The sequence below is a fragment of the Zootoca vivipara genome, chromosome 6 (genome assembly GCF_963506605.1).
Source record: "Zootoca vivipara chromosome 6, rZooViv1.1, whole genome shotgun sequence".
NCBI lineage: Eukaryota > Metazoa > Chordata > Lepidosauria > Squamata > Lacertidae > Zootoca > Zootoca vivipara.
Window position 1 is genome coordinate 71,757,884 of NC_083281.1, and position 27,194 is coordinate 71,785,077.

The following is a 27,194-nucleotide window of genomic DNA, read 5'->3' on the forward strand; positions in this document are numbered from 1 at the left end:
AACAAGGCTATATCAGAATGTGTAACTTTTTCCAGTATGATGTTCCTGTCACCCAGGAGCAGCTTCATCTGGACTTTGGTGACCTGGACGCAGGATGGATGCAAGTATATCAGATAGACCAGGGCTGTCTAGCAGGTCGATCACGATCTACTGGTTGATCACGGGATGCCCGTGGTTGATCCTGGTTGATTTTGGGACCCTCAGCTAATAACCAAAAAGGCTCCCTAAAAAAAGCTAAACAACTCTTGCTCCCTAAAAAAAAGCTTAAAAACCTTGGTCAATCCAATGGGTAGATCACTGCCAGTTTTTTTTATAGTGGGAGTAGATCACAGTCTCTTGGAAGTTGGACTGATATGCCATCTGTGGTCAGATCCACACACCTGTGCCCAGGCCACTAGACCTCTAGCAAGATTGGGAGGCTCTCTTCTTAAATATGGGGTTCGAAAACCGCCTAGTTCACAGAAATAAAGGGTTTTAGCTGTACAAAAATATATGGGAAGGTAAGACAGTAGGATAAAATATGGATGGAGAAAACCATTGAAATCTATTTCAGTCCATACTAGGGAAGCAGTGTTAAAACTTTGGCATAGAGCCCCAGTTCAAATGCCTTGTCTTCTGTCTAAGGTGGCCCCTTGAATGTGGTACATACTTATTTTATGTGGTACATACTTATTTTCACTTTATAATAATTTTACTGTTTTATCTATTTTTGTAAACCCCTTTAATTTTTTTGCATCCAAGCAGCGTATCAATTTCACGAAATAAATAAATACAATGATGGTGGAATAATAGGAGCGATTTAGATGAGGCTGCAGTTGGCCCTTCTCTCCATCTTCAAAGGAAATAACCAAGATGTTCTGTTTCAATATATTTTGCTTTTCTTTAGTGGTACCGTAGCTGCCTGAGTTGACCATTGTGCAAAAATTAAAAACTTTACAAAACGTGGACCTCCTGGTATAGTACAAAAAGTGTGGAATATGGCTCTCCCTGAAAAGCTTGTGTTCTGTCTTCCTACATTATCGATGTGGACTTTTTCTGTTCTTTCCCCCTTTTATATATATCAAAATTAAATTTAAAAACATTTAAACAGAACACACGCCTCTACATCAATGAGAGCTAAATAAAAACACCCGCATTTTAAAAAAGTTTAGGTTCAGATGTGATTCAAAACTTTGTTTAAAGGGACTCTGATGGCATGGGGGGGGGCAGGCCAGAACGTCAGTTTGCTATGTATTTTTATTGATTTAGTGGGGGCAGCGAGGCCCATGGCTGGGTGTGTGATTACGGTATGTGATGATTGTGTGACCCAAATAAAACCCTCAGCTCGCTGCTGCGGGTTCCTGCCATAAAATCTGCAGCTCCGTTTTTGTTGTGTTTTGTGTATCAAACATAAGTCTTTGTCGCATGACCCACCCACCTACCTCCAAGTCAACGCCATTGAACTCAGCGGGACTTGCTTCTTAGTAGACGTGCCTAAGATTGTGCTGCAAATAACCATTGCAGAGGGGTCAAACACTTAATTTTATTTTTTTGGGGGGTGGGGGTGGATGGGTTGTTGTCTATCACCTTAATAGTTTCCTTCTAGCCTTCCCAGAAAATGCTCTTGATTTTGATACCGGTATGTGTGTGTACGCACGTGCGTTGTACTTTACTGTACTCAAAATACAGTACAGTACCTGGTTTTGTTTTGTTTTAAAATAATAATCATGGATTATTATTCTTAAAGAAACTCGCGCTGGGGCGTCAAGGAGAGTGCCCAAGGCTTGTGCAGAGTACAAATTCCTGGTTTGTTTTCAGAGTGCAAACTCTGCCCCCATAAGCGGCGCTGAGCCTTTTCCCGGGAGGAAGCCGAGAAGCGCTCCGTGACCTCGGAATCCGGGCGTCCCGCTTCGCATCAGGCCTAGAGGGGAGGCGGCGGGGGAAAGGCGGCTCTTTCCCCGACGGCGGAGAGGAGGCAGGGGCTGGCGGGAGAAGCCGCGAGCCAGGCCGGTTGCTAAGCGTTTGGGACGCCGCCGCCGGCGGAGGAGCAGGAGGGAAAGCGACCCCCGGAGTAGCTGCCTCCGCCGTCAGGGAAAGGAGGGGAGTATTCTCGCCCTTGGAGATGGCGCCTCCGCCGATGGTCTACCCGGACGACCCCCTGGCCATCGAGACCCGCTCGCCGCAGTCCTGGGAGGGGGACCATGAGAAGTTGGCCAAGGTGGGGTGGCGGAGGCGAAGCGGGTGGGTCGAGTTGTAAGGATTTATTTCTGTGATTAACATCGACTTCTCGTTCCTGCGAGAAGCGGTGCATCATTGGGTGGTATGGTATTATTAGTCCTGTTGTAAGGGTAGGCCCCTCTTAAATTAGTCCTGCTGATTAATTTCAATGGATCTAAATTATCATGGGCGTAGGCAGGGAGGGGCAGCTGTCCCCCCCCCATCAATAAAAATACAGAGCAAACTGAGATTTTGTACTCCCAACAAAAGGCCTTCCCCCCAAAAATAATCCTGGCTATGCCCATAGATCTAATTCTGAGCAGGACTGCAGACCCTCCAGGTGTCCCTATTTTCCAGGGACATCCCTGATTTAGAGAAGTAGGTCCTGTTTCTGATTTGATCCCGGAATGTCCCGCTTTACCTTAAGACATCCCTATTTTCATTGGAGAAAAGTTGGAGGGTATGGCGTTATCTGAACCCCCATGCCGTCTGAAGGCAATCCTGTATAGAGAAGGGTTTTTTTTTAATGTTTAATTATATTTGTATATATGTTGGAAGCTGCCCAGAGTGGCTGGGGCAACCCAGTATGATGGTGTGTGTGGGGGTATAAATAGTAAAATTATCATAATGGAATGCAACATCCTTATTTTCATCGAAGAAATGTTGGTACTCACCTGATAAGGAAATCTCTTAAAAGTCGCTCAGTGCAATTCTAACCATGTCTGCTCAGGAGACTACCTCTTTGGCGATCACTCATAGCAGAGTAAGATTGTCTTCCATAAACACGGTTTTAACAGTGATTCTGTAAGTGACTATGGAGGCCAATTCTGAATCCACACATCCTTCCACAGTGGGGACATTGGTTTCCGGACGGGAGTTGATCACGGTTGCCAAGCGTGCCTTCCTCTTAGCACGTTTCTCCCTTGCGTCTTGAGTTCAAGTGTCTTCAAAGCCCATGACACCTTTGGTAAAGGCTGTTCTCCAAGTGGAGCGCTCGCAGGCCAGTGTTTCCCAATTGTCAGTGTTTATACTACATTTTTAAAGATTTGCCTTGAGACAGTCTTTAAACCTCTTTTGTTAACCACCAGCATTACGTTTTCCATTTTTAAGTCCGGAACAGAGTACTGTAGTTGCTTTGGAAGAGGATCAACAGGCATCCGCACAACATGACCAGTCCAACGAAGTTGATGTTGAAGAATCAGTACTTCAACACTGGTGATCTTTGCTTCTTCCAGTACACTGATACTAGTTCGCCTGTCTTCCCAAGTGATATGTAAAAATTTTCGGAGACACCTTTGATGGAATCTTTCAAGGAGTTGGAGTTGGCTTTTATAAGTGGTCCATGTTTCACAAGCATATAGTAAGGTTGGCAGTACAATAGCTTTGTAAACAAGTATTTTGGTTTCCCTGCGAATGTCCCGGTTTTCAAAACTCTGCGCTTCAATCGGGAGAAAGCCGCACTCGCAGAGCTCAGACGATGCTGGATTTCGGCATCAATATTGGCCCTTGTGGAAAGGTAGGAGGTAGGAGAAGTGATCGATATTTTCCAACGTTACACCATTGAGTTGGATTTGTGGTGCTGCAGAGGGGTTATTTTGTACTTGTTGATGCAGCACTTTGGTTTTTTGGATGTTGAGTGATAGGCCAAGCTTTTTGTAAGCTTCTGCAAATATATTTAGGGTGGTTTGGAGGTCATCCTCTGAGCGTGCGCACACTACGTTGTCATCAGCATACTGAAGCTCTATGACGGAAGTTACGATAACCTTACTCTTTGCTTTCAGCCTGTTCAGATTGAAGAGCTTTCCATCTGTTCGTTATATGATTTCTACTCCGGTGGGGAGTTTCCCTTCGACAAAGTGTAGGATCATGGCAATGAAAATAATGAATGGAGTTGGGACAGTAACACAACCCTGTTTAACACCTGATCCCACTGTGAATAGTTCACTTTGAGAGCCATTTTTATCTGCGATTGTTGCTGTCATATTATCATGGAGGAGCCGAATGATGTTTACAAATTTATCTGGGCAGCCAATTTTCAGAAGGACAGTCCACAGGGCATTACGATTTACAGCGTTGAAAGCCTTAGGTCAATAAACGCCATATACAGGGGTTTATTGGAGTAATAATAATAATAGACGTAAGCCCTATTGCATTCAATAGGCTTTACTCCCCGGGAAATGGGATTAGGATTGCAGTCCTGGTTAATAATATTAGAGGTGTCATGTAGCGCTTTTCTTCAGACCCAGATAAAAATGTTGTTAGGAAGCCAGGGGCAACCACTTCACACAGCCATCAGCAGCCACAAGGAACCAATTCACATGTGGAGAGATTTAAAATAGACTCCAATGAGCCATTTGCCCAGGATTCATGTAAATTGGCTTCAGTGGACGTGCAAGAGAGAAACTGACAGAACAGAAGGTATTTCTAATCACACTTTGTACAGCCCTGTTCTTGACTGGTGAATCTACAAAAAAAAAAAAAAAACAATGACAGAAGATAACATGAGATACTCTGTTCTTTCACAGATTCATTTTAAAATTTTAAAAGGACATTCAGCAGCTGTGACCTCCTGTCAATTCTGTTTTGATGAAACAAAAGTTCTTTCAGGCTGTTATGACAGCACAGTGAAACTCTGGGTAAGCTTGTTACAGACCTGAAGCAAGAAACCTAATTGATCATATTGCTCTGAAGTCTAAACCGTAGTTTATTGTATTAGCACAAAGGTTAAGTGAATCATTGTTGAAAGTGCCAAACATACACTGTCTCTAAGGTCGGAGTCCTTTGTACACTCACCTTGGAGTAAGTCCCACTATACTCAATGGAATTTATTTCTGAAAGGACGTATATCAGATTGAACTGGAAACTATTGGACACAATTTTACTTCCCAAATTAAAGTGGTAACTTTCCCACTGCTTGCACAATGAACACTTGGTCTGCAGAGCTCATTTTTGTAGGGTGTGGTGATGGTTCAGTATATAATACGTTTTTTAAAAGAGTAGAAAGGTTAGAAGCTATAAATAATATAAATGGAAATGCGGGGAAAACATTCCACTTTTGCATTGTGGGTACCTCTGAACCTGAGACACTAGGCAGAGAATAAGAACACAATTTATGCCCTGTGTGGTTGCATTTGACTTCAAATAGCCCAAAACAGTCCTTTTTGAAGAGATAAATGTATCATGCGGCTTCATGTGTATCATGTGGCTTCATCAGGTAAACAGACGTAATTGATTTATCGGATACAAGTTCTGCGGGCAGCTTATAAGCAGAACTATTTCGAATAATTAAGTGGGGGGGGAATACGTGCTATGAATTAGCCTTCATTAAGTGTCTTTTTCAGTCTGAACACACTACTTAATAACCAAGTTTATCTTTATTTCTTGAAGGATATTGCCGGTGCTGTCTGTGTTCAGACCTTTGAGGGTGAGCACACTGGGCCCATTTCTGAATGCTGTCTGAGTCCTGATAATAAAAGGTGATAACACTGTTGTATTTTATATATTAATTAGTATGCCACGGAACTAATTATATTCAGCAAGTGGGTTTATAGGAGCAGGGAAAAGAATGATGACAAAACAGATGGTCAATGCAATCCTGCCTTAGAAAGCCAGTAGGAAAAATTATTACCACGACTGTCTTGTTATATATATCTTATAAAATGCTTGAATATTTTTTATTAAAAATAAATAAACAGAATAATTAGATTTAAAGTCAGTGTTGATATAGTATTACTACCACATGTAACGAAGTCCACAAAAGCTTATGCCATATTATACAGGTGAAACTTGGGAAATTAGAATATTATCAAAAAGTGCATTTATTTCAGTAATGCAACATTTTTTATTTTTTATTATTTTTACAAATGCTTTCTTCTGGAAATTCCACAGTAATAAAACAAATAGTTACAAAAATACAAAAATAAACATCACTATTACATTTCATTAATTACATTCCATTTATAATTGTCCCGCCTAACGACAAATAATTACAATTACAACAAATAAAGGCTTGACATATCTTGCTTTGCATGTCATGCTTCTATCATGTATATTGGTTTCACCTTTTAAGTTGCATTACTGAAATAAATGCACTTTTCGACGATATTCTAATTTTCCGAGTTTCACCTGTATATGCCAGTCTTTAAGGTGCCACAAAACTTGTTGTATTTGCTGTAAGCGAAGGGACTAAGACAAATATTCCTTGGGAGAGAGTATTGCCACTGAGTCTGGCTGCTGCAATGTGGAGGAGCCAAAAGAGAAGCATATATCCTCAGTGATACTCTATGAGTTAATATTGGGACAAATGGAAGATGGAAGGGTGGCTGGGGTCTCACCAGACACCATCATCATGCCACTTGAAGAGATCAGATGCATTCGGTGAGCACTGCATCTGATATGAGAAGAAAATTCTGTGTGAAGATGTACAGTTTTACAGAGTCATCTTCAAGGGATGGATATAAGCTAATCCTCCTTTTGCTCCCACATTTATTTTGCCACATTGCTGGATTTAAGATGTCGGTGCAACTTTTGTCAGAACTGAGTGGAGAGCCAGCTAAGAAGCATGAGGGGTTTCTATAAACCACTGCTTTATTTCTTGTAACTCTTTCCATTAAAAGACAACAGCGATGCAAATCAGTACAATATATTCAATTAAATCAATGCTTTCGCATTATGGCTAATTAATTTAGAAGAGACATTAGCTATCCAAAGTGGTTATAGATAAGAGGAAAGCAAACAAGCATGATAACAAAACCATCTTCATGCCACGTTGTTGTTGTTGTTGTTTAGTCGTTTAGTCGTGTCCGACTCTTCGTGACCCCATGGACCATAGCACGCCAGGCACTCCTGTCTTGCACTGCCTCCCGCAGTTTGGTCAAACTCATGTTCGTAGCTTCGAGAACACTGTCCAACCATCTCGTCCTCTGTCGTCCCCTTCTCCTAGTGCCCTCCATCTTTCCCAACATCAGGGTCTTTTCCAAGGATTCTTCTCTTCTCATGAGGTGGCCAAAGTATTGGAGCCTCAGCTTCACGATCTGTCCTTCCAGGGAGCACTCAGGGCTGATTTCCTTAAGAATGGATAGGTTTGATCTTCTAGCAGTCCATGGGACTCTCAAGAGTCTCCTCCAGCACCATAATTCAAAAGCATCAATTCTTCGACGATCAGCCTTCTTTATGGTCCAGCTCTCACTTCCATACATCACTACTGGGAAAACCATAGCTTTAACTATACGGACCTTTGTCGGCAAAGTGATGTCTCTGCTTTTTAAGATGCTGTCTAGGTTTGTCATTGCTTTTCTCCCAAGAAGCAGGCGTCTTTTAATTTCGTGACTGCTGTCACCATCTGCAGTGATCAAGGAGCCCAAGAAAGTAAAATCTCTCACTGCCTCCATTTCTTCCCCTTCTATTTGCCAGGAGGTGATGGGACCAGTGGCCATGATCTTGGTTTTTTTGATGTTGAGCTTCAGACCATATTTTGCGCTCTCCTCTTTCACCCTCATTAAAAGGTTCTTTAATTCCTCCTCGCTTTCTGCCATCAAGGTTGTGTCATCTGCATATCTGAGGTTGTTGATATTTCTTCCGGCAATCTTAATTCCGGCTTGGGATTCATCTAATCCAGCCTTTCGCATGATGAATTCTGCATATAAGTTAAATAAGCAGGGAGACAATATACAACCTTGTCGTACTCCTTTCCCAATTTTGAACCAATCAGTTGTTCCATATCCAGTTCTAACTGTAGCTTCTTGTCCCACATAAAGATTTCTCAGGAGACAGATGAGGTGATCAGGCACTCCCATTTCTTTAAGAACTTGCCATAGTTTGCTGTGGTCGACACAGTCAAAGGCTTTTGCATAGTCAATGAAGCAGAAGTAGACGTTTTTCTGGAACTCTCTAGCCTTCTCCATAATCCAGCGCATGTTTGCTATTTGGTCTCTGGTTCCTCTGCCCTTTCGAAATCCAGCTTGCACTTCTGGGAGTTCTCGGTCCACATACTGCCTAAGCCTGCCTTGTAGAATTTTAAGCATAACCTTGCTAGCGTGTGAAATGAGCGCAATTGTGCGGTAGTTGGAGCATTCTTTGGCACTGCCCTTCTTTGGAATTGGGATGTAGACTGATCTTCTCCAATCCTCTGGCCATTGCTGAGTTTTCCAAACTTGCTGGCATATTGGGTGTAGCACCTTAACAGCATCATCTTTTAAAATTTTAAATAGTTCAGCTGGAATATCATCATTTCCACTGGCCTTGTTATTAGCAGTGCTTTCTAAGGCCCATTTGACTTCACTCTCCAAGATGTCTGGCTCAAGGTCAGCAACCACACTACCTGGGGTGTACGAGACCTCCATATCTTTCTGGTATAATTCCTCTGTGTATTCCTGCCACCTCTTCTTGATGTCTTCTGCTTCTGTTAGGTCCTTACCACTTTTGTCCTTGATTATGGTAATCTTTGTACGAAATGTTCCTTTCATATCTCCAATTTTCTTGAACAGATCTCTGGTTTTCCCCATTCTATTGTTTTCCTCTATTTCTTTGCATTGCTCATTTAAGAAGACCCTCTTGTCTCTCCTTGCTGTTTTTTGGAAATCTGCATTCAGTTTCCTGTATCTTTCCCTATCTCCCTTGCATTTTGCTTGCCTCCTCTCCTCCGCTATTTGTAAGGCCTCGTTGGATAGCCATTTTGCTTTCTTGCATTTCCTTTTCCTTGGGATGGTTTTCGTTGCTGCCTCCTGTATAATGTTACGAGCCTCCATCCATAGTTCTTCAGGCACTCTGTCCACCAAATCTAAATCCTTAAACCTGTTCCTCACTTCCACTGTGTATTCATAAGGGATTTGATTCAGATTGTATCTTACTGGCCCAGTGCTTTTTCCTACTTTCTTCAGTTTAAGCTGGAATTTTGCTATAAGAAGCTGATGATCTGAGTTACAGTCAGCTCCAGGTCTTGTTTTTGCTGACTGTATAGAGCTTCTCCATCTTTGGCTGCAGAGAATATAATCAATCTGATTTCGATGCTGCCCATTTGGTGATATCCATGTGTAGAGTCGTCTCTTGTGTTGTTGGAAGAGAGTGTTTGTGATGACCAGCTTGTTCTCTTGACAGAACTCTATTAGCCTTTGCCCTGCTTCATTTTGAACTCCAAGGCCAAACTTGCCAGTTGTTCCTTTTATCTCTTGATTCCCTACTTTAGCATTCCAATCCCCTGTAATGAGAAGAACATCCTTCTTTGGTGTCATTTCTAGAAGTTGTTGTAGGTCTTCATAGAATTGGTCAATTTCACTTTCTTCAGCACCGGTAGTTGGTGCATAAACTTGGATTACTGTGATGTTAAAAGGTCTGCCTTGGATTCGTATCGAGATCATTCTGTCATTTTTGAGATTGCATCCCATTACAGCTTTTGCCACTCTTTTGTTGACTATGAGGGCCACTCCATTTCTGCTACAGGATTCTTGCCCACAGTAGTAGATATGATAGTCACCCGAACTGAATTCGCCCATTCCCTTCCATTTTAGTTCACTGATGCCCAGGATGTCGATATTTATTCTTGTCATCTCATTTTTGACCACATCCAGCTTACCTCCACTCATGGTTCTTACATTCCAGGTTCCTATGCAATATTTTTCTTTACAGCATCGGACTTTCCTTTCGCTTCCAGGCATATCCGCAACTGAGCATCCTTTCGGCTTTGGCCCAGCCGCTTCATCAGCTCTGAATCTACTTGTACTTGTCCTCCGCTCTTCCTCAGTAGCATGTTGGACGCCTTCCGACCTGAGGGGCTCATCTTCCAGCGCCATAACTTTTATATGCCTGTTGTCTTTGTCCATGGAGTTTTCTTGGGAGGGATACTGGAGTGGCTTGCCAGTTCCTTCTCCAGGTGGATCACGTTTAGTCAAAACTCTCCACTATGACCTGTCCATCTTGGGTGGCCCTGCATGGCATAGCTCATAGCTTCTCCGAGTTATTCAAGCCCCTTCGCCACGACAAGGCATTGATCCATGAAGGGGTCATCTTAACTCAGGCTCAGCTTGTGGGTTATTTTCTCTTCAATGAGCAGTAGCCCAGGTTTGTTCTTGGCTTAGCAGTCATGGGTTGTTGGGGGAAAACAAGCAGCCCAGGTTCAGATGACAGGACAATGCAAAGTTCTTGATTTGTTTCAGCACAGTCAGGAGCAAAGCTGGGATTCTTGAGCATGCTGGGCATTGGCGTGAAATTGCAGTTAAACATTAGGTATGGTTTAACGTGGCATGACGTTAAACCATACCTAATGTTTAACTGCAATTTCACGCCAATGCCCAGCATGCTCAAGAATCCCAGCTTTGCTCCTGACTGTGCTGAAACAAATCAAGAACTTTGCATTGTCCTGTCATCTGAACCTGGGCTGCTTGTTTTCCCCAACAACCCATGACTGCTAAGCCAAGAACAAACCTGGGCTACTGCTCATTGAAGAGAAAATAACCCACAAGCTGAGCCTGAGTTCAGATGACGCATCAAGTCGAGACTTGTGGTTTTTTTGCTCATGGCGTAGAGTGGCCAGGAGACTTTTAAGCTACATGAACCAGCTCACTGCTCATTCGTCTTGCACCAGAGCTAAAGGTCTTTTATAGTTTAACAGGATGCGCAGACCAGACCACTGCATTAGTTGTCAAAATACTGAAAGGCCATTAGGATAACAGTGCTTACATTCTGGATTAGTCAAGAGAAATTGTTATTTTGGTCTAATGGAAGGTGCTGAAAAATCAACCGTGGGAGGCAAATATAGATACTTACCCATCTTGGGATAAATATAATTGAATATCTTTGTTGTATAATGGACCTTAGTGCTTTTTTTTATTATTTACTTTTTTTTACTGCTGCGTCAATGACAGAGCAGTTACCAAGCAACATCAGCTGCCGGAAAATGCACAGGAAAGCTAGCCCCAGAAAACCTCATATTCAGAATAGCACGCAAATTCTAAATCGAGTACAATGACAGCTCAATCCTGTGGTCTCAGTACACCAAGCATCCATCACTCCATCGTTGGGATTCTGTACACAGCCATCAGCAGCAGAGGCAACATTTCAACAGTCACCATAGCAACAAAAGCCACAATAGCAACAACAACAACAACATTGCAGCGACTGCATCTCTGGCAATCCTGCCCCGTTTCCCAACCCCACATTAGCCATGCAGGGGTCGTGGGGGGGGGGGAGGCGACAGCTGGATGACCCCCATGATATAAGGCAGGATGTGGTGAAGCTTGAATGTCTTCCCACCTAGTCTATGCACAGAAAAGCAGGCAACCAGCACGAGACGCAGTTGCTTCTCCGCTGTGTTGCAGTTGGAAGGAGGGCAGCTGCCACAGACTCCAGGGCTGTCTGACACGGGTACAAATTGACTGGCAGCGCAAACGCAAGCCGTCTGCAGCAGCCAGCCTTTTGCCAAGCAGGCCGACGGGGAAGAAAGGAGGGCTGTTCCAGTCGCAACCCTCAGCCAGCTTCAGAGCACAATAGGTGGGAAACCAAGCATGGGAAATGCAAGGTCTACCTAGGAGAAAGTTCAAGACCTGCTGTGGCCCAAATCCTTCCTCAAAGCACTCATCACCAGGTCATGCCAACCACAGCCATTATGCTGGGTGTCTGTGCGAACAGAGTATTTTATATTCTTGGCAAGAGGAGATGGTTGCATAGTCAAGGAAGAGCAGAAATGCCTACACAGTGGTACCTCGCAAGATGGAATGCCTCGCAAGACAAAAAACTCGGAAGACGAAAGGGGTTCGCGATTTTTTTGGTGACTCGCAAGACGAATTTTTCTATGGCTGTGCTTCGCAAGACGAATAGGAATGCATAAATTAAATTTCAATGCATTCCTATGGGAAGCTGCGCTTCGCAAGATGAAATTTTCGCAATACGAAACGACTCGCGGAACGACTCTGGGGCTATCCATTAACTTCAGTGGGAGAGATTTAATGTATGGTGCTTCTGTTCTAAGCAAGCATTCCCCGGGGGGAAGGAACAAGGCCCCAGAGAACATAGGATTCCTCCTAAGTTACATTCCTCCTGGCTCTGCTCCTTAATTGCTATAGGGGCAGATATTTTTGTTGCCACTTTAAAAGTGGGCTGTGCTGGCACAGGGATTTTGAGAAACAATTCCATCCTACCCAGTGGCCACAACTAAGTCACATGATTTCTCTCTCTCTTAAATATCTTATAAGCCGAGTGAGCGGTTTGTATTTTCCTGCTTCCCAGGGTTTTCTGCTTCCTCCATAAGCAGATCACATAAAAGAGAGAGCCAGTTGATTTGCAAATGTGGAACATCCCAGTTTCCAGTTTGAGTGTAACTCTAATGAACAAAATGGAGCTATAGTATTTGAAGACATATCTATAGTGTCATTTCTCTTGTACTGTACTGAGGGCTTATCCATGCTTCCTCCTTTCCCGCTGCTTTCCCCCAGGAGAAACAGCTCTTTAGCAGTCAATCGGAGCAAACACAATTTGGGTTTTCTCCAGATTGACATTTGCTCCTATTTTGCACTAAAGAGCAGGTTTTCCCTGCAAGGGGGAAACCGCTTGGACCCCTGCCTAGAAAGCCCAAGTTAAGTGGAAAACCATTCCAACTCATGCTTTTGAGGCAGGGAACAAGCAGAAGTGTGGACGAGCACTAAATATTATATATGATGGAGGATGAATCTTTCCAGAATATGGGAGTGGAGCATAAAGCACATTCGTAAGCTATTTGTTATTGCTATCTTAAAAATAATAATAATAATAATAATAATAATTAGCATGAATCAAACGTTTTTGCTGTCTTTGAACATGTAAATGTGTTTAATGTTTTAGGTTGATAACAGCATCATATGATAAAAGTCTAAGGGTCTGGGATACTGAAACAGGGAAAGTGCTTGTATGTATTGCTTTTTAAAATTTTTAAACCCCCTATTTAATCACTAGAAACTAAACTTCCATTTTACTCAAATGTTTATCCTTGCAAACACATGCAGTCATTTGGAATGGGGGAATAGTTTGGTGAAGCTTCTTGCAGTGAAAATTGGTGGTAGTGGGGTTATAGTTTTTTATTATTATTATGTTTTGCATTTTGTGTTTTTATGTTGTCAACCGGCCTGTGATCTTCAGATAAAGGTTGGTATATAAATTTAGTAAATAACAATAATACAGTAATCTCAATGGTTGTCTGCTCCAAATCAACCCCTCCCAAAATGACTGATTTTCTGTTGGAATTTGTACCTGCCCTTCAAACAGATTCCAAGGATAAGCTTACAAAAATCAGAAATATAATTTTAAAAATTGAGCATACACTCAGAAACTGCATGAAAGCAGCAGCCAGTGAGAAAGCGCCTTAGACTGAAAGTCCTGGGGAAACAGAAAGGTCTTTGGCACCAACCAGCATGACATATCTGAATGGGTGTCAGTGGGGGGCCTTCCGTAAGAATGGGTTATATTCATTTGTGTGTAATGTTTGGTTCCACCCTAATGGTCTAATTCAATTGGTACAGTTTTTGATCATGTAATTTAAAAACCAAAGCAATAAAAAAAAATTATAGCAAAATATAAGCGTGCGCTGCATTTCATGTTTTTACCGTATATATGATTTCTGGCTCTGACCAGGATTAAGCTTTCAGAAGTTACTTACTGTTCCTATTAAACAGGATTGGATGTGTGTGTGAACCATAGCCTTATCTCAGAATGTTCTGGGGCATAAATACAAAGTGTGACCGGAAAGTTTGGTGAATGGTCACAGAAATTGGACATATTCGAACATACACACCTTACAACCCTTCAAAGTAGGCCCCCTCTGATACAATGCACTGTTGATGTTTGTAGAACTGTTGGAGAAGTCCTCTTTTCATACTGCTTTCAGTTCCCTTGTCACAGCAGCTTGGACATCTTTGATGGTTTGCCGACCTTCATGGAAACACTTAAACCACTCACACACTGTCTTTCAAGTTGCAGCTTCATCTCCGTACACAATTTTGAGCATTTCGTGGGTTTCCAATGCCGGTTGTATGTTCAAATATTTCTCGCTGCATGAAGCAAAATAATAATAATAATAATAATAATAATAATAATAATAATAATAATAATAATACCGTATTTTACGGACCATAACCCGCACTTTTTCCCTCTGAAAACTGAAGGGGAAAAGTCACTGCGGGTCCTCCGTGGCTGCAGCCAGCGACAGGAACGTGGGGAGAGCGAGAAGCAGCCTGAAATCGGGCTGTTTTCGCCCCCTCCGGGCTGCAGCCAGTGACAGGAACGTGGGAGGGGGGAGGAGCAGCCTGAGCTGGGGGCGGGGGCGGACGGGAGCTCCATCCTTCCTTCTCCCCTCTTTCTTTCTTTCTTTTTCTCTCTCCCTCCCTCCTCTCTCTCTCTCTCTCTCACCACCCCTTCCTTCCTTCCTTCCTTCCTTCCTTCCTTCCTTCCTTCCTTCCTTCCTTCCTTCCTTCCTTCCTTCCTTCCTTCCTTCTCTTTCTCCCTCTCACCCACCCCTTCCTTCCTTCCTTCCTTCCTTCCTTCCTTCCTTCCTCCCTCCCTCCCTCCCTCCCTTCCTTTCTTCCTTCTCTCTCTCTTCCCCTCTCTTGCCCCCCCCCCCTAGTTTTGATCCTGGGTACACCCGTCTCGCTGTCCGATTTCTGTGACCGTTCACTGAACTTTCCGATCACACCTTGTATAAATGCTTAGAAGTGAGTTAAATATTCTTTTTTAAAAACCTGTGAGCATGATCCAGTCTGCCCTCTGCACACTGCCAGGTACATGGTGGGAGTGTCACCTTGGTCTCAGTCTCAAGTAACTTGAGCTGCACCTGGGCTCATGTGCGTATAGGTTTGGTTCTTGGCTGATCGTTAACCCTAAAAGCATAACCTCAAGGGCTTCTCTTCTCTTCCCCAGTGGACTCTAGAGCAGGATGGCCTTCTGACTTCATGCCACGTTTCTCACGATGGCAAATACATCGCCTCCAGTTCCGATTTGGAAAATTCTTTATTCATTTGTGGTTTAGAAGATGCGAAAAAGGTGGCATATGTCAGAGGTAACATTTTTAAAACTCCCAGACATACACATGCCACACACTTCAGTGGGACGTGTACAGGATACAATTCTGTTTGGTTGTGCCCCTGCCCGTTTGCATATTGGTACATGTTTACCTGGATCTAGAGTATATATGGATTTCTTACGTATCACCCTAGAAGGAGCATGTCTTTGTACATACTGTTTAATACATTGTTAAATATTTTCGTTCTGCTCTACTGCTTTGTTGTAGATACACTGCACAGCTGAAAGCTTCAGTGACCCTATTTACGTGGCTTATCATGACAACTAATGTACATATGGTTATAAATGGCAAGCATTGTTTGACAAGTACCCAATGAAATTGTGTGCGTGTATACCTTGTTGCATTCACCCCATTCTCTGCAAGATACTCCACAGGTGTCTGCTTACCTAGGGTCTGGTTTCCTTTAAATGAAGGCCAATGGATATACTGTGGTATCTTTTGAATATATGGTTTTATATATGGGTGGCGTTGTAAGGACGCGGGTGGCGCTGTGGATTAAACCACATACCCTAGGGCTTGCCGATCAGAAGGTCGGCGGTTCGAATCCCCGCGACGGGGTGAGCTCCCGTTGCTCAGTCCCAGCTCCTGCCAACCTAGCAGTTGGAAAGCACGTCAAAGTGCAAGTAGATAAATAGGAACCGCTACAGCGGGAAGGTAAACGGCGTTTCCGGTGCTGCTCTGGTTCACCAGAAGCGGCTTTGTCATGCTGGCCACATGACCTGGAAGCTGTACACTGGCTCCCTCGGCCAATAATGTGAGATGAGCGCGCAACCCCAGAGTCAGTCACGACTGGACCTAATGGTCAGGGGTCCCTTTACCTTTACCTATATGATCTAAGCATAGAATGGAGAGGCTCGCAGCATGAACACCCCAACAGATGGGGAAGCCCCAAGTCACAGCTTTTGGGTCCAGCACAGAGCAAGACATGTCTCTGCAGTCTCTAGCTTCCAGTGTCTGCCAAAATTCACACATGCGCAGCCCCACTCCCCCCTTAGCCTATTGTTCCCCATCCTAGGATGACATCAAGTCAGGTGAGTTGGGGAAAGGCCCCTCCATTTGTCTCTATGGCAACCTCTTCGGACATGTAAATAGCAGTACTTAAGGCTATACCTTAACAATGGAACTAGTCTACCAGTTTACCCGGTTTCCTCTTGTAGATTGTAACCTCGCGCAGGATCACAGTTTTGGAAGGGACCAATGGATATCATCCAGACTGACTCCCCCCCCCAAAAAAAAAACCCTATAACAATACATACACCACACATATCTCCTAAGGATTCCTTTGGCACAAATTTGAGCCAATTGAATTAACAGAGTGTATTCTAAGGCTAGTTTTTGATGTGTAAAATTGCTAAGAGTTGAATAAATTGGGAATCAAGTGGTGGGTGGGTGGGTAAACTGACTAAAATAAATAAATCAAGTCAGTATTGCTGTCACTACTTCAGCGTTATTAAACTGGCATTTTGCCCCATACTTAGATGGTTAGTAGTTGTGTGTGCAAGTGTTTCAGTTCCTGCTGTGTTTTGCATCTATAGAGATTTACATTAAAATAAAAAAAAAAACATAACAATAAGCTGAAACTCAGATGTGAGTAACCATAAGACTAGCTGCTAGCTCTTAACTTTGTCCAAAGTGCTTGCAGCCTGTTACTTGGAGTGTTTCTTTCTTTCAGAGTATCACAGAAGCACAGTGAGAAGATGTCGTTTTGATCCTCAGAACCAACGAATAGCTACAGTGTCATCTGACATGTCTTTGAAATTCTGGGATATTATAGCACAGTCTGCCACAGTCACAATTGAAGGGTAAAAGAAGCAGTGAAACAGCTACCAATGTGGCTCTCATGAAGTCTGCTTCCTATTAGTGCAGGCATCCCCAAACTGCGGCCCTCCAGATGTTTTGGCCTACAACTCCCATGATCCCTAGCTAAGAGGAACAGTGGTCAGGGATGATGGGAATTGTAGTCCAAAACATCTGGAGGGCCGAAGTTTGGGGGTGCCTGTATTAGTGTAAAATCCGTAGCAGTTACATGGGTAATGTGGCCACTTCCACTAAACTAGGTGTTTAGTTTGGAACCGCCTTTTTCACTCTCATTTTATGGGAGGCCCATCCACATAATAGTCACCCTCCTGTGTTTTCCCACTCTTGAGTGCTGAGAGTTCAGCTTTTCAAAAGATTTTTATGTGCTCTTCGAGCAGTATTGTTTTGATTTTGGCAGTGATGTATCAGGCAGCTGAACCTACCACAGCTCAGTATATCCACACTATCCGGGTTTTTTTTTAATGCTTTTCCAGATATAATTTAAAAAATATATTAACAAAATGGTCCTTTAATGAAAGAGTTGTTTATTTCATTAATTTCATAGCTCTTTTTCTTTTTTTGGAGCCAAACCGTTTTTTTTTAAGAAAGAAAGAAAAACAGGAGTCCATTTTTAAAAGTATGTCTGTTTGCACGCAAAACATCCTTTGCCCCAACTCATATTTTCTCCTTATCTGCCATGTCCAGACGGGTGTTACTTTTACTTGTACTTCACAGGTGATTCTCCAAAGGTAGCCTTTGGAGGGCATTGTGTGCCTGGGACAAAAAGCATTTGCAGCTATGAGGCTAGCCAGAAAGAGCAGCAACTGACCAGTAACTGGGTTTTTTCTGCAGTACCGGGGCTGAGGTCAAATAGTGTGCCCTACAGAAGAGTCAACACTATAAATTTGATGGTATCCTGCTGCAGTGACCTGCACGTCTTTTTCAGGGCACACACCAATGCAATTGCAGATTGCCGTTTCTCCTTGGATGGCCATTATTTGTGCACAGCAGGTTGGGATGAAGTCATAAAGTTATGGGATATCAGGACTGGGGAGTTCCGTTCTCATGGACCCATTATTTTGGATCAGGGCCACATTGGAATAGTTGGCTGCTGTGATATTAGTAAGGATGGTGAGTAATGTGAAATGGCATATAATGGCACCTTCTACGCAAATGTATAAATGTGAAAGAAAAGTGTGTTTATTTCAGATGAGTCACAGGGGTCATGCTCAAACCACTAATTAAGTTCTCAACTTTCAGAATGAAATGATTTTCCGTTTTGATTATATGGTTGCTCATTTAATTGAGGTAGACTGAACTTGATGACTTAGATTGCTGTTCAGACAGCCTTCTAGAACACTCCTTAATTGATAAGCTCATTAAGGTCTACTGTTAGGTGAACATGTCTGAGCAGAGAAATAAAATGTCAAGCTCTATGATGCTGTGTCAGCCCCTGCTTGTTCTATTCAAACCTCTGCCACTGTTTAAAATAGCCACTTCCACCCTATCAGTATGCTTCCATCCTCACTTTATTCAAACTCCTGCCATTGTTTTAAACCACCACTTTCCGTCTTCTTGCTCTGATGCCATTACCGCAGTTGTTTTGCAACATACATTCACTTTTGCTCCCCTCCCCTACCATGACTTCCTGCGAATCCAGGCCTAGAAATCTCCCAGTGGGAGTTGCGTGATGACATTTTTACATTTTTATTATATAGAAAGATATGGCTTAGTATTCTTAATGCAGTATTTCAGTTGTATTAAATGTCAAAGTTTCATTCACTTTTTCCTGCATGAATGAATCTTAGTTTATTTAATAACAAAGCACAAGCCAGTCACCTGACATAATTTTATATTTCAGCATCGCTTGTGGTGTCTGGAGGTTATGACAAAACAATTGTTATCTGGGACTCACGAGAGGCATATAAAAAGATATGTTTAAAGGTACTGTGTAATCATTTGCCTGGGCAAAGGAGGACTTAATTTTGCTTCTGTAGACGTTAGCGGTGAAACTCCAATTGACTATGCAAGATTAGTTCCTAAATTAGAGATTTATTTTTTTAATGGTCTTTCTATACGAATAATTCAATTGGTGTCTCTCTTTTTCTCCATCTCGTCATGTTTTATATTCCAGTAACAATGTTTTAAGCCCTGACAATTTCTCTGCTTTTATAGCTGATCCATTGGGCAGTGCCCACATATCTCCTGATATTCAGAAACCATATTCTGCACATTCCCACCTCTGGCACTAAGCCATTGAGTTGTAGTTGCTAGGAAACTAAACCATAATTCCTAGGGTGGCTCATGATCAAGCATCACAGTTTTTTGAACAGCAATTGTGTGCCCAATATTTTCACTTGTAGGTAACCATAACAATGTGAGGCCTGTATATTCAATAATGCTTGAGGTTGGTTAAGGGTCCCCAGCCTCTTTTGAGGCCGTGGGCACAGTTCAAAATTTGAGAAACTCTTGCGGACAGGGCAGGGCTGGCTCACCCATGAGGCAAGGTGAGGCAACTGCCTCGGGTTGCCGGATCCGCAAGGACAGTAGATCCCCTGTGATGCCCCTTTGATTCTGACTTCAACCCTTGGATAAAGATGCTTTGACACTTCCCCCTGTGCTTGATGTCAATATCCACTCCTTCCTTGTTCCTGGTGTAGATCTTTAATCCTCACTTCTTCCCTGGTGGCGGGGGGGGGGGGGAGGGAGGAGTGCCAGTTTGCAATTTGCCTCAGGTGTCCAAATGTTTTGGGCCGCCCCTGAGGCAGGGCACCACCGCAACAGAAATGGCTGCCCTGCAGGCTGGCTGGCCACAAAAGGGAAATAACTTGCCCAGGGAACTGAGTTGCAAGGCAGAGGTTGGGTCTGAGCCCCAAGTGCCAAAACGTATTTGCCTCCAGAAGGCGATTCAACTTTGTGGAAGGAAAAGTGATGGTGCTCAGAGAACTCCCCCCCCCCACCCTGAAAGCACGCACAGACGAAAGACACAAATCCCACACAGAAAACAAAATGTAACACAGGTGTCTCTCTCACGCACACACCGAAACCCCCAATTGCTTTACTCCCGACTCCCAAGCTTCCTAGGCAGTGGCATGATCCCAAATATTTTCTTTTTAAAAAAGGCAGCCTCCTACCTTCTCCCTTCCCTTTCCTGTCAGTGTTTCTCAGCACCACATGGGAGTGGAAGCTTCACTTTCTGGCCAATATAGAAACAAAACAAATGTGCAGGGCTAAACCCCGACACCCATGGGTGCCATAGGAGGGAACGGTGGCAATGTCTGTGGAGACCCCTTTCTTGTAGGGCTGCTCCCTTCTCATAAAGGACAGAATGACAAATGCATCCGCCGGAAAAGGGAAACGGAACCGTAGTTCTTCCATAACAGTAATTAAAACTATTCACTATGAAGTTCCGTGGAAGATAGTATATTTAAACTACTATACTAAAATTGTATGTAAGTGCTTAAGAAAGAACACAAAGTATTGATTAGATTATGCCAGAAACAGATGGGTTTTCCCCCCTCAGAGGGTCACAAAAGACTCACACCTCAAAGATCTTGAATGTAGAATACATCTTATAATGCACCTCTAAGCAGTTTTCATCGGTGACGTTCACAACAGAAAAAGGCCTTCAGTAGTATTGAAATAAAATAACAACAGAACTAATAGTGCAATCATAAGCATGCTTACTCAGAGGCATGTTGCGCTTAGTTCAGTAGGACTTGGCTCTCTACAAATGTCTTAAGGGTGAACTAGATCCCATTTTTGTGTAATCGGAAAACTTTCTTTGCAGGGTCATGCAGGTTGGGTGACAGACATTGCTTTGAGTAGCAACAAGAAGCGGCTTGTATCTGCCTCAAAGGTATCATCAGTAAGCTTAGTGAAATAATTGGAAACATAGTTCAGTGGCTGTCTTCCTCCCAATCCCAACTGCTTCCATCGATACCTCATTGTGATACTTCAGTCCCAAAAGGTTTTTTGTGGGCCCCTCAAAACCCTGACAGATTTGTCCTAAAAAAATGAGAAAACCTTGAAGACTATTCTCGTGGGTCTCCTGCTATGAGTCTGTGGTGCCAAAAAATATGTGTAACACACACCCACACCTCGATCCCCTCCATTTTAAATATTTTAAAATTGGTCACACCCACTTTTGTATTTCAGTCACGCCTACATTGGCATGCAGCCCCCAAAGGTGTGGCCCTTGGCCTGAAAATGGTTATCCACCCCTGCTGTAAATTGATAGAAACCCTTCCGTTGTTTCAGGATTGTACTTTGAGAGTTTGGGACATTGCAGATGCCCATGAAATCCCTGTGGTGGTCCAAGCCATTAGAACAAGAGGCTCCAAGTTAGCAAAGGTCAGTCTGTTATTCATCTCCTGGATGTAACTACCCTACAAGAATGTTTCCATCTGTTTTATGTCCATATGCTGCCTCATTTTCCTTTTAGCAAACCCCAACCTCAGAATCCTATGAGCTATAAAGCCCATTCTGCGAGCCACAGGTGCATTTCACAGCCTTTGGATCAAAGAATGTTGAAGGGCAGAACATCATTTAAGTCAGGGATGAAATCTGGAACTCGTTTTGAATGTCACACCTGAATATCGGAAACCATCATAAAGGAGAACACCTGAGTAGCAGGAAGCTGCATATCCCATGGTGCATAGCACCCTTCCCTGGCCTGGTGCTTCCAGATGTTTCGGACTATAACTCCCAGCAGCCAGCTGGTGCTTTCCCCACATCCTTTCCGGACAGGAACAAGAGCTACCAGCATGACATTCCTATGGTAGCAAAAAAAAATTGGGGGGGGGGAAAGGTAGGCAGCCTTGCATATGTATGTGTCAGGGTACATCGTCGTCCCTGCACAGACTGACTGCAGTGTATCTCAAATGCAGGATGCAATACGGTTGCCAAAACAATGGATTGATTCCAGATGGAATTGCAATCTTATCTTACTTCTGAGCACACATGGTTTAGGATTGAGTTGTAAGGCTACAATCCTGTTCTTTCCTGGAAGTAAGCAGCATTAAAGACAATCATCAAAGATTGCACTGCAATCAAGAAATTAAGTCATTTTTATCTTGCCCCGCTCATTTTAATGGGACCTATGGTAAGTGAACCCAATATGGTCTGTTACCTAGTAAAATGCTACTAAAAAATTAGGAGCACGTGTTAAATGTCTCTTATAGAGTGATTTCTGCTAAGCATTCCTCAGCATTTGCAAAAATGGGTCTGCATGTCAGTTTGTTCTTAGGATGGAAATTCCTCTTGTTTGAACCACTGATACGTTATTTTTTTTCTATATAAAAAAATCTAGTGTGAAGAATGTAAGAAGTCTTTCCTGCTCTTCCACAATGATGAAGACAAAGTAGAAATCAATTGTGTTTTCTGTCGACTGGCAAGTTACAAAGAAAGTGTCCTGCCAGATCCCCCTCCATTGCCTCCATTGCCTCCTGATTTTTAAAGGAATCAGCAAGAGGCCATTGCTGGTAATTTTTTAAGTGATAAAAGTTATTTGCCTGCATATACAGAACTCGGAACTGGTTTTTTTTAGTCTTTAATTACATACTGAGATTCCTACGGAATAGAGTCATTTGAAGGATCCACTGTGTCCTGCTGGTTGACAAGCATAAAATAAAAAAATCTGTACTGCCAAGTGGATTTATACAACTTCTAGTTCCATTGTGGTCCTCTCTTGAGCGCAATTGAAAAAGTTACCCAGTAATGTGAGAGGAAAGTCGTATGAATCTCAATCTAGTGCGGAACAATTAAGCAACATGTGCACCATTAAGCAACACAAGTCTAGCTGAGAGGTGGAACTTGCAGTATTCAAAATTCTGAAATCCACATTGGAGCAATACCTTTATTAGGGCAATCAAAATGCCACAAAATAGTGTGCAAGCCATGAAGCTTCAATCTGATCAAAGCCTCGAAAAGGAAAGTGGAGATTTTCACCAGTTGCAGACCCCATGAATTTCAACATCAACCAAGTTTTTTCCTCCTCTCCACCTTAGGTTATATTCTAGCCTGATTTAATATTATTTATTATTTTATTTAACAGGATTTATATGCTGTTTAATCATACATAACCTCTAAGCAGTTTACATAGAATATGAAATGTTCATTAAAAATACTGATAAAATCAAACATTAAAAAAGCAAGTTGACCAGAAATTTATCAAAATACATAAAAGTACATCTTAAAACTATTTCTGGAAGACTTACCTAAACAAAAAGCCTTTAGCAGGTGCCAGAAATAATACAGCAAAGGTGTCTGCTAATATAAACGGGCAGGAAGCTCCAGAGACTAGTTGCTGCCACACTGAATCAATTCCTTGGAACTGAAGAGTTCTGGGGAACTTGAAAGTGTGACCACAATTTTTTGACATTTTGGTTGGCCTAATAAAAATATTGCCCCAATACAGGTTTTGGAATTTTTCTTGTGGACCAAGATGGCTACTTCTACGTTTTGAATCTTTGAAGTGTGTTCATATTTGGTTGCATTTGCAAATGTAGATACACATGTGTGTATAAATGTAGACCACCAGTTTTAAGGAACACGGGAACAAACCACTTTTCTGAATAATGCTTTTTGTAGGGTAGGGTAGGGAGCGCTGGGGATGAGTTTATGGAACTCTGATGGCCCAAAAAAGTTTGAGAACCACTGATAGATGCTGCTACAATCAGGGCTGCGTCAGGATCTGCAGTGGCACTGGCAGCAGATCCCAATGCAGACTTTTGTCCCCTTTTGTTCTGAGGGAATTGGGTACGTTTGGCCTGGAGACCAACAGGAGATCCGATAGCCCTTTTCACATAATTTGAGGGCTGTCACATGGAAGATGGAGCAAGCTTGTTTTCTCCTGTTCTGGAGGGTAGGACCGGAAACAATGGATTCAAATTACAAGAATAAAGATTCCAACAAACATTAGGAAGAGTTGTTTGGCAGTGGAACGGATTCCCTCGGGAGGTGTTGGACGCTCCTTCCTTAGAGGTTTTTAAGCAGAGGTTGGACGGCCATCTGCCACAGTTGAGATTCCGGCATTGCAGGGGGTTGGACTAGATGACTCTTGGGACCCCTTCTAACTGTATGATTCTATGTAGATCTGCACTTACTCCTTCCCTGGCGGGGAAGGGTTGCCATTTTGTGGTTTGCCTCAGGTGTCAAAATATCTTTGGCAGACGCTGGCTACAATCCACCCTCTCTGCTCAGAAGCACAGGCCCATGGGGTGCTGAGACCCCCAGTCCTTCCAGCAACAGCCTCCTCCCTGTGGCCTTTCCTTGTTGTGATGGCCTCCTTAGTCTCTGTGCAAGGCTGTTTGTGTGTGTGTGTGTGTGGGGGGTGTTAAGGAAGGGGGTCTTGAGCATTCCCTCCCCTCTGTCCCACCTAAGTTTGATCCCCAGCAAGTTTTCTGCACACACCTCACTCCTTAGCTCAGTTGGTAGAGCACGAGACTCTTCATTTCAGGGTTGTGGGTCTGAACCACATGTTGGGCAAAAGGAGTCCTACATTGCAGAGGGTTTGACTGGGTGACCCTAGTGGTCTACAATGGCTCTCCTAGCCATAGGAGCCAACTCCCCCAATAAAATATTTGAGGGGCCCCTCCCCCCCAAAAAAGTTAATGGGCATCGCCAAATATGTTGTGAGCGCTGCATCATGCGATCGATTGTGTGGGGCGGGAATTATCTGCCCACCCCCCAAAATATTTTTTTCCCCAAGTTGGCACTGCTGATTCTAGCAGAATCAACCCTCGGAGAACTGCGATGCCGCTGAAGGTCCTATGCAAGCTTACCCACGTCTACTCAGAGTAAGCTCCGCTGGAGTTCAGCGGGTCCCGCACCCTGGGAAATTGCATCTTTGCAAGGGGCTTCTCTCAGTCAAAGCTGAGCTGAATGGCAAGCCATCAACACCCCACCCCCAAATATATAAAAATCCCGATGCCGGTCCATGTTCCTTAGGAAGTGCGGTGGGTGGTAATGTAGAAGAACGTCTTCCGTCCACGTGCGGATCCAGCCACGGCTGCATCTCCCGCAGGCAGGCCGCTTCCTCCTCCTCCTCCCCGCTCCCTCCCGGAGGTACATGAAGGCTGCTCCGCTGCTCACCCTACCGGCCGGCGCCGTGGCTTAGTTGGTTAAAGCGCCTGTCTAGTAAACAGGAGATCCTGGGTTCGAATCCCAGCGGTGCCTGCAGAGGAGTAGCCTCTGTTTTGCCTGCGCCTGCAGGAGGTGGCCCTTTTTTTATGCCCACCCGCCCTGCTCGGCTAGAGAAAGAGCGAGAGAGGCGCGCTCGGATCCTCCGCCTCCTTCGCTTCAGGTGCTGCTTAAAGGTTTTGCTTTTGCTGCTGCGCGCCACTTTGCAAGAGGCTCATGGCCAGACGCCCGCTTTGCAGGATGCCCGATGCCCTTCCTAGGCGCCCTTAAGAGCAGCCCCCACGCCACAGCAGCCCCTCCGCGGATCGACGCGCGGGGTGGGGGTGGGGAGCGAACGGTGAACCCACAGCCGAGCCCTTTGTGATTGCAATCGAGAGTAAATGTACACCTTTTTTGCAAAAATGGGTTATCATAACAAGAGAGAGAAATAATCTTACGTGTGGCAGTAGTCTGACATCTTGCAGAAAATACGTTTTAATTTTTTTAGACACGGAAGTGTGTTTGTTGCCTGCACCTTTTAGACTTGAACTGCCGATTTCTCTCTCTGTGTGTTTCTCCTTCCTTTAAACAGGGCCACTTTTTAACTATGCCAGGCACAGGGGAAAACACCCTTCAGCTCCTGTGGATGACCCTCTTTAATCTTTAATGTTTAATATTATTTCATGCTTCCTTCCTTGTTGTTTAACATGTTGAAGAGGATGCTCAGCAGATGCCCACTGGTGACACACGATTCTTAAAACAGACACACACAGAGCAACTTGACAAAGTATGGTATGTTTTCCAGAATCCTGCTTAATCCCACCACGCAGACTTTGAAGGGAAGAGTGTTTGTCACATCATTCTACATTCATTCATCTATTTATAGTCATGCGTTTGTGTAGTTGTCCAGATTAATCCGGAACCACTGCTGTCCCTGCTTATTTCCTTGCCGTCATCAGTACAGGCGAAAACTCGCAGAGGGGCATACATCAATATGTGCCAGGAAATGCTTTATCAAGTCGATTAATCCAACCCAAAGGGTCGATCCAGTTTAGGCTACAATCCTTCCTAAACACCCTCACTAGGGAGGAACTCCCATCGGACTCAGTGAAATTCACTTTGGACAGTGGTCAGAAAGTGTCACTGGGACTTTCACAAGCAAAGCTCAGTGATGGTGGAGGTTTGTCCCTTGGTGAGGTTTACAGACTTTATCCTGGCCTCTTCCCCCATCCTCCCATTCAGAGCCTCCAGAGCTGCCCATTTCCTCCTCATTATGCCAAAGATGGATACTTGCACTGACTGGACTTTGTGTCACCATAACACTGTCCTCCCCTGTACTATCATTACTTAGAAACATGGACATAGCCAGGCCTTTTGTTAGGGGGGGGGACAGAACCTCACCGCCGCCACCGCTCTCGGCCCTCCTTCTCTGCCTTCCATGCCTGACCCACTGCACACCACTTCCCCACCACCACTACCACTGAAGCACCAACAACTCAGGGGCTGCCCAGGCTCATGGAGAAAGGAGATAGAAACCTTGGAGGAAGGGGAAACGTGGTGGTTGAGGTCAAGGCGGCGGCCGCCCCTCTGCCACTGCCATCGCTGCAGCATCAACGTCCTGACTTGTAGTATTTATTTATTTATTTATTATTTAAAGTGTCCGTGGGTTCATTGAAAAAATTATGGTAACCTTACTTTAAAGGTCAGCACCAACACTTTAAATTGTGCCCGGAAATGTACTGGGAGCCAATGAAGGTCTTTAAGACCAGTGTTATGTGGTCCCAGTGGCCACTCCCAGTCACCAGTCTAGCTGCCGCATTCTGGATTAGTTGTAATTTCCGAGTCACCTTCAAAGGTAGCCCCACGTAGAGCACATTGCAGTAGTCCAAGTCGGAGATCACTAGAGCATGCAGCACTCTGGCGAGACAGACTGTAGCTAGGTAGGGTCTCAGCCTGCATACCAGATGGAGCTGGTAGACAGCTGCCCTGGACACAGAATTGACCTTCGGCTCCATGGACACAGAATTGACCTTCGGCTCCA

The 27,194-nt window shown here is 43.8% G+C and overlaps 1 protein-coding gene and 1 non-coding gene across 5 annotated transcripts; both read left to right on the plus strand.

Moving 5' to 3' along the window:
* The first annotated feature begins 1,760 nt into the window (after positions 1–1,760).
* WDR88 (WD repeat domain 88) lies at positions 1,761–22,928 on the plus strand. Of its 4 annotated transcripts, none has more exons than XR_009557801.1 (9): positions 1,761–2,197; positions 4,722–4,832; positions 5,584–5,672; positions 15,073–15,211; positions 16,908–17,037; positions 17,979–18,976; positions 20,823–20,891; positions 21,293–21,385; positions 22,344–22,928. XR_009557801.1 is itself a non-coding variant. In XM_060276108.1 (9 exons), exons 4-9 carry the CDS (start codon positions 16,982–16,984, stop codon positions 22,488–22,490), a joined length of 633 nt encoding a protein of 210 aa, XP_060132091.1. In that variant the 5' UTR covers positions 3,437–4,832; positions 5,584–5,672; positions 15,073–15,211; positions 16,908–16,981; the 3' UTR covers positions 22,491–22,928. The 4 variants fall into 4 exon arrangements, 3 of the variants coding, with proteins under 3 accessions (XP_060132094.1, XP_060132091.1, XP_060132093.1); XM_060276108.1 differs by lacking the exon at positions 1,761–2,197 and having other exon boundaries at positions 3,437–4,832; positions 17,979–18,163; positions 18,894–18,976; XM_060276110.1 differs by lacking the exons at positions 1,761–2,197; positions 4,722–4,832; positions 5,584–5,672 and adding an exon at positions 14,786–14,867 and having other exon boundaries at positions 17,979–18,163; positions 18,894–18,976.
* Positions 22,929–25,136: 2,208 nt separating this feature from the next.
* On the plus strand, positions 25,137–25,210 carry TRNAT-AGU (transfer RNA threonine (anticodon AGU)). The gene has a single exon. It is a non-coding gene; the product is annotated as a tRNA-Thr (tRNA).
* Positions 25,211–27,194: the final 1,984 nt, after the last annotated feature.

Coding starts and splice junctions, on each gene's coding strand:
- WDR88 (XM_060276108.1), top strand. CDS start 16,982: ATGTCTTTGAAATTCTGGGATATTATAGCACAGTCTGCCACAGTCACA. Junction 18,164..18,893: donor CTGTGATATTAGTAAGGATG/GTGAGTAATGTG, acceptor TTTATATTTCAG/CATCGCTTGTGGTGTCTGGA. Junction 21,386..22,343: donor GAGGCTCCAAGTTAGCAAAG/GTCAGTCTGTTA, acceptor AAAAAAATCTAG/TGTGAAGAATGTAAGAAGTC.